Source organism: Enhydra lutris, unplaced genomic scaffold (assembly GCF_002288905.1).
Source record: "Enhydra lutris kenyoni isolate GAN:26980312 unplaced genomic scaffold, ASM228890v2 scaffoldscaffold13, whole genome shotgun sequence".
Classification (NCBI taxonomy): Eukaryota; Metazoa; Chordata; class Mammalia; order Carnivora; family Mustelidae; genus Enhydra; species Enhydra lutris.
Genome location: NW_019154097.1, coordinates 12,135,692 through 12,146,451, shown reverse-complemented (window position 1 = coordinate 12,146,451; position 10,760 = coordinate 12,135,692). Strand labels below are relative to the sequence as shown.

General features: G+C 38.3%; 1 protein-coding gene across 1 annotated transcript in view; it reads right to left on the bottom strand.

The window, feature by feature from the left end:
- LOC111146264 (structural maintenance of chromosomes 2) overlaps positions 1–8,420 on the bottom strand; it is a 58,502-nt gene extending 50,082 nt beyond the window's left edge. The window contains exons 1-5 of the mRNA XM_022501739.1: positions 8,390–8,420; positions 7,342–7,567; positions 6,569–6,718; positions 3,989–4,111; positions 2,921–2,959 (exon numbers count right to left, since the gene is read on the bottom strand). Coding sequence (XP_022357447.1) covers positions 2,921–2,959; positions 3,989–4,111; positions 6,569–6,718; positions 7,342–7,509 — 480 coding nt within the window. The 5' untranslated portion in view covers positions 7,510–7,567; positions 8,390–8,420. The remainder of the gene's footprint in view (positions 1–2,920; positions 2,960–3,988; positions 4,112–6,568; positions 6,719–7,341; positions 7,568–8,389) is intronic.
- Positions 8,421–10,760: the final 2,340 nt, after the last annotated feature.

Below are 10,760 nucleotides of genomic sequence, written 5' to 3'. Positions count from 1 at the left end.
TTTTTTTTTTTTTCCAGAGTAAATCTCTTTTAAAGTTGAAGCCAGGGGTGTCTGGCTGGCTCTGTCGGCTGAGCATGTGACTCTTGATTCTTGGGGTTGTGGGTTTGAGCCCCATGTTGGGTATATAAATTACCTAAAACTAAAAATTTAAAAATAAAAAAATTGAAGTCAGTACTCCTCCCTCCTCTTTTACCTTCAAGTATAGGGGTGCCTGGGTGACTCAGCTGTTAAGCATCTGCCTTTGGCTCGGGTTGTGGTCCCAGGGTGCTGGGATCGAGCCCTGCATCAGGCTCCCTGCTCGGCGGGAAGCCTGCTTTTCCCTCTCACACTCCCCTTGTGTTCCCTCTCTCACTGTGTCTTTCTGTGTCAAATAAATAAAATCTTTTAAAAAAATAATAATAATAAGTATTAAAAAAGTAAGGACTAACAATACTCAGTTGTCACTTTAGAAGTTTCTAATTAAAATTGTTCCAAGAGATTTCAGTCATTTTTTGCCAGGATGAAGCATGATATAACACATGCATGCATTCCAACCACGGCACGTGCTTTAAGAACTTCGGCAAGTAACTTAATTTTTTGTGCCAGTTTCTTCATCCACAGGGTACTTAATATCTCACAACACTTGAGAATTACACAAAGTAATTCATGTGAAAAGCACCCTGAAAAAGGCAAACACTAATCAATTACGATTTAAAAGTAGAAGAATTTTGCCAGCACTCCTTTTTCAGAAGCTTCTACTCACCATCAATCCTTATTTCAACAGAATTATTTCTCTCGAAACCACTGATTTCTATGTATTCGGCAGGTTTCAAATTAGAAGTTTCCCTTAAGATGTTATCCAAAAAAGATATGCATGACCTCTGTTCAAACCAGACTGCTGATACCAATTATCAGTTTTCTTAGTTCTTCTCAGTAGAAAAGAGTAACTACAAAGCCTTTGTTCCTGTACAAATTATTCATTCCTTTATATCAACTCTTTTCAAGGGGGCTCCAAGAAAAAAATTAAAATTAAGTCTTAATATTCCATACCCTAAAGCAATTCACTGCATGCAATGAATCAGTTTCACTCAACTCTTTTTCTGTAGGGGTTAACTCTGAGAGGGAACACTGGTTGAGAAAGGCTGCTTGATATAGCCAAATTTCTTTTAATATTGGACACACAAAACTCTTAAAAGAAAACACAGGTTAAGCTCCTTGACATTACTCATAGTGAGGATTTTTTTGGATTTAACACCAAAAGCAAAGACAACAAAGGCAAAATTAAACAAGTGGGATTATATCAATCTGAAAAACTGCAAAGCAAAGGAAACCACAAACAAAATGAAAAGGGTACTTACAGAATGGGAAGAAAACAGTTTTAAGTCATCAATCTGCTAAGGGGCTAATACCCAAATACATAAGGAACGTGTGTATGGGAAAAAACATTTTTCACAAAAGACACACAGACGGCCAATATGTATATGAAAGGTACTCAACATCACTAACCATCTGGGAAATGCAAATTAAAACCATGAGCTACTAGTTCTGTTAGAATGGCTATTATCACAAAGACAAGAGGGGTGCCTAGGTGGTCCAGTCTTCAAGCATCTGCCTTTGGCTCAGGTCATGATCCCAGGGTCCTGAGATCGAGCCTGGCATCTGGCTCCCTGCTCCGCGGGAGGCCTACTTCTCCCTCACCCACCCCTGCTTGTGTTCCTGCTCTCATTCTCTCTCTAATAAATAAATAAAATCTTAAAAAAAAAAAAAAAGAGAGAGACAAGAAATAACAAGTATTGGTGATGCTGTGGAGAAAAGGGAAACATTATATATTATTGGTAGGAATATAAATTGGGAGCAGTCAGTATGGAAAACTATGAAGGTTCCTTAAAAAATTAAATATAGAACTACCATATATAATCCAACAACTTCACTTCTAGGTTATTTATCCAAAGAATACAAAGACACTAACTTGAAAAGGTATCTGCACCTTCATTTATTAATATCAAGACATGGAAACAAAGTGTCCACTGATAGATGAATGGATTAAAAAATATGATATATAAATATATATATGTACAATGGAATATTATTCAGCTATTAAAAAATACAATCTTGCCATTTGTGACAACATGGATGGAACTTGAGGGCATTAAACTAAGTGAAATAAGTTAGACAGAGAAAGACAAATACCATATAATCTTACTTGTAAGTGGAATCTAAAAAGAAAAAAATAAAACAAAACAAAACTGAGCTCACAGAGAACATATCAGTGGTTACCAGAGATAGCGGTTACTAGGTGAGCAAAATGGGTACAGGTGATCAAAGGTACAACCTTCCAGTTACAGAAGTCCTGGCAATACAAGGTACAGTATGGTGACTGTAGTTAATAATACCGCATTGTATATTTGAAAGTTACTAAGAGAATAACTCTTGAAGATATCGTAAGAAAAAATTGTTAACTGTGGTGATGGATGACAAATGACTTTTTAACATCCATCATTTTGCAATGACTACATATATTTAATCACTATGCTGCATACCTGAAACTAGTATGTCACTTACAACTCCATTAACAAAAAATCTGCTCAACAATGTCCCATGCCTTTTCTTAAACTTTCTCATTTAATCCTCAAAATACCTGAGGTAAGGACTTTTGACTCTAATTTACACATGGGGAAACAAAGGCTCAGAAGTGTTATGTTACATAGCTTTAAAAAGGTGGGGTGACATAGTGCCAAACAGAAAAACAAAAGAAAAAAGAAAAAAAAGAAAAAGAAAAAAAAAAAAAAAGAAAAAGCAAAACATGACGTTCTTGACTAATTACTCTTAGTAATGTTCCCAAGAATTTAAATGGAAGAGATTATGTTTAAAAAACTGACTTAAAAAAAAAAAGTCAATATCTATAATTATAATTTTTACTGTCCATAAAGAATATTCTTACCTCTGGAGGTTTCATATTCAATACTTTCGTAATTCGACCCTGAAAAATAAAATGGCAGTTACTATAATGATAAATTAGAGTCACCTAAAGGTATACATGTTTATCTGCACTGAAGTTGTTCTATCCTAATATACCAGTCTTTTAGTTCTTTCTTTTACCTCCATTGCATTTGAGAACAAAGGTACCTTATAATTCCAGAATTTTGCTATTTACCTTTTCACTTACCAGTGATATACAGTTATTAAATAATACCAAGTTAACTCAGATCATATTTCTGAGACAATGATACAAAAGTCTCCAACAAGTATATAAATATATAAATGTTGGCATAATTATTGAACACTTCTTGATTTTTTTTTTTTTTTTTTTTAACGGCTGTGCTCCAAGATAATTTCTAGAAATATACTGCACACTTCTGGGCCTCAAATAAAACAGTAACATCTTTTATTTCAATGCCAGAATATCACTATCAAAAAACAAAACCAAACCCCACTACCCAACCCACAGGGCATCATATTGCTTAGGATTTAGATTCATTTGAAATAAATTTTCAGCTTTGAGGCTGGGATGTGGTAAAAACAATGTTATTTTGGTTGCTTCAGGATCCTGCCATTGGCCTTGCTGTGACTTTCTAAGAGGACAGATGGATGAGTCAAGTGAGATAACATAAGGACAAGACAATATTAGCACTTATTTTTCATTTGAGTAAGTGTCTAAGGAAGAAATAACTTAAAATTTAACATATATTTGAAATAATAAAATGTTTGAATCCAGTACTTTAAAAGGATACACTATGACAATATAGTCTTAAAAATTTTTAGTGACCATGTATTATTCTTATAATAAAATAAGTCAAGGAAAATTACTTCTACACATCCTTCAAACTTCAAATGTGTACGTTAGAACATACCAGTACATATAACCAACCTAAACTCTTAACAGGTACCCAAATACCAGTATAATAGAAAACAAAAAATGGAAAACCCAAAAATAAGCACTTCTCCTATTATAATAACTTAAAAATAAACGATGTCAAAATCATTTATATAGAGACCATAAACAAAATACCTGCATGATGAGAAAGTGAGGGTTGTTAACATTAAGGCCAACAGAACAGAAGAGATCTTGTACTCTGGTATTGTTTGCATTTACTCCATTGATTAAATATTTATTTCTACCACCAATAACCACCTAAAAAAGAAGTATTTTAAAAAATAGAGATTATGCTAAGTGAAATAAGCCAAATAGACAAAGTCAATTATCATACGTTTTCACTTATTTGTGGAACATAAGGAATAGCATGGAGGATATTAGGAAAAAGGAAAAATGAAGGGGGAGAAATCAGAGTGGAAGACGAACCATGAGAGACTATCGGCTCTGGGAAACAGCCTTTTAGAGAGGAGGAGGGTGGGGGGATGGGTGAGCTTGGTGATCGATTATTAAAGAGGGTAGGGATTGCATGGAGCACTGGTTGTTATACGCAAACAATAAATCATAGAACACTACATCAACAATTAATGATGTACTGTATGGTGACTAACATAATTAAAATATATATATATATATATATATATACATCTATATATATATATATCTACACATACATACACATATATAAATGTACATATTTTGAACTAAGATGATAAATTCCCAAATATGTTTCACTTGTTTGTTCTGTCCAACTAATGGTAAATAAAACCAATTCTGAGTAAATAAATAATGGAGGAAGTATGAGATGGTCAACAACAATATAGATTATTAGTCAACTGTCGTGACTTAATCCAACGACTTTTGCTAACTAGTCATATAACCATGCACAATCCTCCTAACCTCCCCTGCATTGGACTAGATCTCTAGGTCACTTTTGACTTTGTTTCCAAGTATGTGTAAAACATATTAGATCCCTCATCACTCTTCCTGAAATTTTTCCACCCTCATAGGTTGGCCCCTTTCCTCCACTTTTTAATTTCCAAAGAACAAAAGTCAGATACTAAAAACTAAAGACAAGCAGTTTTGGTTTTTTTTCATTTTTTAAGAGGGAAAGGAAGAGAGAGAATCTTAAGCAGGTTTCATGCCCAGCATGGAGACTCAGGAGATCATGACCTGAGCCAAAATCAAGAGTCAGAGGCTTAACAAACTGAGTCACCCAGGTGTCCCAAAGACAAGCAGTTTGATAACAATCCTTGACAAGATTCTAAAAGGGGTTAATAAAGACATGACTTGTGACTTCGAGAAAGAAAAAGAGTTAATCATTGAGCTTCAATGAGATACCAGCTTGTTAATACTTTACTATAGAACTTATATTGTCACCTAATGGGCATAATCATCTCACCCGTGTATTCTGAGGTCCTTAAAAAATGTTTCTCATTCTTCTCTCTGTATTTCCCAGTGCCTTCAAGAATGCCCAGCAACAGCAAACATTTAATAAAATACAGAGTGTTGGGCCCCTGGGTGGCTCAGTAGCTTAAGCCTCTGCCTTCGACTCAGGTCATGATCTCAGGGTCCTGGGATCGAGGCCCGCATCAGGCTCTCTACTCAGCAGGGAGCCTGCTTCCCCTCTCAGTCTCTGTCTGTCTACTTGTGACCTCTCTCTGTCAAATAAATAAAATCTTTTTAAAAAAAATTTTTTTAAAACTGCTTACATACAGAAACAGCAATAACAGCTAATAACACACATTTAAAAAATTAGAGTGATTTTAAGTAAATTGGATATGAATTCATAATGCATTATCAACTTGCCAATGTCATATAGGTGAAAACAGAAGAGCACTTAAAATGAGAGAAATGACAGTTCTGCTTAATCCTGTCCTAAGGAGATTAATTCTGGTAAATCCAATTTAAGGTGCCATGCATTAAAAATAATAAAGGCATACGGGGCGCCTGGGTGGCTCAGAGAGTTAAAGCCTCTGCCTTTGGCTCAGGTCATGGTCTCAGGGTCCTGGGATCGAGACCCACATCGGGCTCTCCCTTAGCGGGGAGCCTGCTTCCTCCTCTCTCTCTGCCTGCCTCTCTGCCTACTTGTGATCTCTCTCTGTCAAATAAATAAAATCTTTAAAAAATAATAATAATAATAATAATAAAGGCATAAAATACTAGAGCAAATTTGTATTCAGTGTGATCAGACAAGTGACGGAAATAGAAATTATCAGTTGAAAGACCTAGAGAGATTTAGCTTAAATATTAAATATTTAACACCTAAATATTAAACCTAAATATTAAAACATGGAACATTAGATTTCCTCCTCAATGCTAAGAACCAGATTTAATGTGTAAAAGTTGATGACAATATTTTGACTCATTTTACAGGAATAACTTTTTAATTAGACCTGTCCAGTAACAGAATAGATGGCCTCAGAAGATAACTAGATCCCAAGTATAGGTATTCCAGCACAGAGAAGATTCAAGTATTAAGATTTAAGCGTGGTTGAGTGCCTATACTGATTGATGGCTTTTCAGATCCCTTTCAATCCTCTTGGTAAATGGTAGAATTTGCATGATCAAATTTTTAACATAAGGAAGATACTGTTAAGAAATCTAGTCAGTATTTGATCAATTCTGCTCATAAACTCTCTCTCCACGAAAGATGTATTGCCAAAAAACACCTTGGACTTAAGTTCTTAGATATCCAAATATTTTAAAGCCACTCACCTGCCTTGTTACTGTAATTTCATCATGAACCTCAAATCCTAAAGGGCTTTGCTTTTTGTCAGAATTATCAAATGTGATTGACACTGAGGCTTTGGTAATACCCGCCTGCCCATTTTTGTAAACTAAATCTTGTAAATTAGAAGCCCGAACCTAAAACAAAAGAAAAGTTTATCAATTACAAAACCCGCTACTGCACAAAATGGCACTAAAAATGCATTTCTTGCTGTTGGAAAACTACCCTTGTAGTGTCCATTAATAGCCAATGACAGACAGTTGCATTCAGAAGCAAGGAAAAATGCAAGAAAAGCAAGGAAAACAGGAAACCGCCTAAAATGAGTGCTTTTCTCCACAGGACTTTTCCACCCCTGCAAATTGTTTTCTACTCAGTTCTTAACTGAAGTTCATTTGAACGACTTAGGAAGACAGCATCTAAGAATTTCGTGTTCATACAATTCCTTTTGATCCTGAAAAGGCATTATAATGCAGGGTGAGTGGGTAGGAATACAGATTATGGAAGAAGACTGCCTTAAAGAACACCTGACTTTGAGTATTGCTCCCAATATCTTAAAGGGATAAACCTTATGCAATCCCAAGTTTCTGCTTTTTTCATTTGAAAAATGGAGTAATAATATCTACCTCTAAAGGACTGTGGTCTAAGATAATTTACATAAACAAAACTGCAAATGAAGAGAATACTGGCAATAGTCTCTAAGTTCAATATGGAGTCCCTTGAGGCTCCCAAACTTTTAATTCACATAAATCAGAAAGTTTACCTGAGACAGGTTGGAGATGCCCAGCAAAAAGCAGATGGAGTCCAATATGTTGGATTTCCCACTACCATTTAAACCAGTGATAGCGTTGAAGAGGGGGTCAAAACCATTGACTTCAGTCCTCTGAGCATAGGACTTAAATCCTTCAAGGATGATTGACTTAACATGCATTTTCACTAGGGACTTGGACAGGTAAACTGCTAGGAATCGAACAGTCCACAAAGGAGCTCTGTACAAAACAGAAATATACAAGTGGGACAGAAATCTGTAATCATAATATCGGTAAATGACTAAAACATAAGAATGACAGCTTAATAGAAATAAAACAGCCACTTGCCCAGCTACTTCCTCTGATGTAAAGACACCTTTTCCAACTTAACTGGAAGTTAATTAAACCATTAATTCAACCTAGAAGTCAACGACTTATTTTTCTAGGCTTACCTTCCATCTTTATCATACTCTAACAGAAACTGATTATTTCATAACCCACCCCTTTTGCTCATAATGTCCTGCTCCCCAAAACTGACTTGACTCGCCCTCCTTACTAAAATCAAGTCTTTGTTGAAACGTCACCTTAATGGGGTCTTTCCTGACTTCCCTATTTAAAAATGCACCTGTCCCCGCCCCCTCACTTTTTCCTTCACCGTACTTAAAGATGACACTAAACAGTATTTATTTATTCGTCTATCCAGACTGTCGTAATACAAGTTCCTGTAGAATCTTTGCCTGCGTGCACTGCTCATGCCCGAATAGTGCTTGACTCCAGGACGCCGGGAAAGGGGAGTGTCATCAGTATTCACTAAACAGATGAATCCCATATACTCTCCAGATTGTCACTCGGCCTGTTCCCTCCCCCTACCAGGATTTTCTATCAACACTTGTTTGCCCTTCTCCAAGGCTTCTTTAGGAAGTAGCCATGCTGTCAGAAAAACCATTAGGAGTGATTTTAGTTTGAGGTCCCTTCTTGCTAAACCCGCTCCCCAGGAATACATAAACATTCCTCTCTAGCCAAGGAACGCCAGACTAGGCCCAACCTGCCGCGAGCACGCACCAGCCTCACCGCTGCGCCAGGCCGTCCGGGCTTGAGGCGCCTTAGAAGCTACTCTCGGTTACAAGAGCAGAAAGCCGGCCCACTTTGCCGGGTTTCGCGAGCTACTAAGAAGACTCTAGCACAGCGGCTGCAACACTCGCCCCACGATCGGCACCCAGGCCGGAAATATTTATACCTTTGAATTTCGGCGCGAGCAAAGGACCCCACCACCACGGCCTATTTCATTGGCCGGTGCCTAGGAGATGCCTGACTTAAAGGCTCCATTTTCCCCTCCCATCGTACAATCAAAGTGACAGGGAGATAGGAAAGAGCGTCACGACAGGGGCAGCTCCAGGAATGCGACGGCTGGGGCCTGAGGACTAAAGAAGCAAGTGGCGTGTAGTGAGCTCCGCGTCCGGCACTCCTTGGGCAGCCACGGACCGCGGCCTCGGGGCCTCGCGCTTCTCCGGCCCCGCCCCATCCTAGGCCCCTTGGGCTTCGGGCTATCCCGGAGGTCCCGCCCCGTGCAGAGTCTCGCGGACTTTGAGGGGCTCGCTGGTCCGGGCTGCTGTAGTTTTAAGAGTCGTGGAGGTAGAGAGGTGGAAGACTTGTTGCCGGTGTCTTCGTTGTACTCCAGAAGCCTCAGAATTTACCCGATTTGGCTCACATTTATCAAAAAAAGGAGGCTGCGCTTTGTCCGGGCTGGAGAGGCGCGGAACTTGGGAGGACAGTGGGGCGCGTTCTGACCCCGCCCCTCCTGGCTCCGGACCCTGGCGGGCTTTTTCATCTCAAATTTCCGGATGGGGAGGGACGTTAGTTCTCTGGGCCGCCGCCGGCAGCTGTGCTGATCCCAGAGGAGGAATTGCGTGGGGTCGGCAGCAGGAGATGGACAAATAGGTGTTCCCCTCCCGGCACTTCGATAAAGCAGTGGCAGAACTAACATTCTAAGAGAATTTCTTTGGAAACCCGAGAGCTAATTATTGAGCTTTGTGTGCCAGGCTGGGTTCCAAGGGCTTTAAAATCCGCAGCAACTCTGAAATCCGTTACACTGTTCTCATTTTATAGATGAGCGAACTTAATTGGAGTAGTAAGTGGAGAAGCTGGGATTTGTTCCCAAGCAGTTTAGCTCCAAAGCGCGTACTCTTGAATTGCTGTATACCTTTCCTCTTCATGTTCAGAATCCAGGACCACAACAGATTCTGCATTTATTACTGTGTATTGTTCTTAACAAGCAAAACTGACCAATTTACTCACGGTTGAGCATACTGGTAATAGTAATTTAGGAAGAACCGCTTCAGAGTGCGCTGTGGTGCTATCCCTAGGTAATGTATGAAAAGATGTTGCAGCCCGTATATTACTTTAAACCATTTATTTAAAATTTTCTCCCTCCTCCCCCAATGGCTTTGCAGCATTGGGCAGGGGTCAGACTACTGAGAATTACCAAGAATGGGCCTATGTTTTTAAATTCTTTCTCTACTTAATAGCATAAAATAAGTTTGGGGTGGTTTTGACTTGTGTACTAAAGAATTATTTACTCTCATATCCCACCCCCTTCTGTACTGTCAGTGGTTACCGGCCTAACATCTTTTAGTTAAGTATTTATCTTTGTCTACTTCGATTCCTGCATCTGCTGCATTCTGTAACTCGTATGTATTGGTTCTATTTAATTCTTTAGTTAAATTTTTTATTTGAGTTACAGTATCATTAACATACAACGTTTATTAGTTTCAGGTGTACAATATAATGATTAAATACTTCCATACAGCACCCAGTGCTTACAAGTGCATTCCTGAATCCCCATCACCTATTTAACCCATCTCCCCACCCACGTCTCTTCTGGTAAACATCCATTTTTTTCCCTAGTTAAGAGTTTGTTTCTTGGTTTGTCTCTTTTTATATTTGCTTGTTTTGTCTCTTAAATTACACATATGAATGACAGTATGTGGTATTTATCTTTCTCTAACTTAGCATAATTCTCTAGCTCCACCCATGTCATTGCAAATGGTCTATTCAGTTTTAATATACATTTATTTTCAACAATGTCCCCTTCATCACTTTGTGAGTAAATATTTTAATTTGCCAACAAACCCTAAAGTGGGTTTTACCAAGTTGTGAAATAAACGTTTCTTTGGGGGTGAAAATAGATGCTATTAGCCTTTCCACTTATTTAATAGATTAATAATTAGCTTATAGGGGCGCCTGGGTGGCTCAGTGGTTAAAGCCTCTGCCTTCCGCTCAGGTCATGATCTCAGGGTCCTGGGATCGAGTTCCGCGTTTCGGCTCTCTGCTCAGCAGCGAGCCTGCCTCCTCCTCCTCTCTCTCTGCCTGCCTCTCTGCCTACTTGTGATCTGTTAAAAAAAAAAAAAATCTTTAAAAAAAAAAATAATAATTA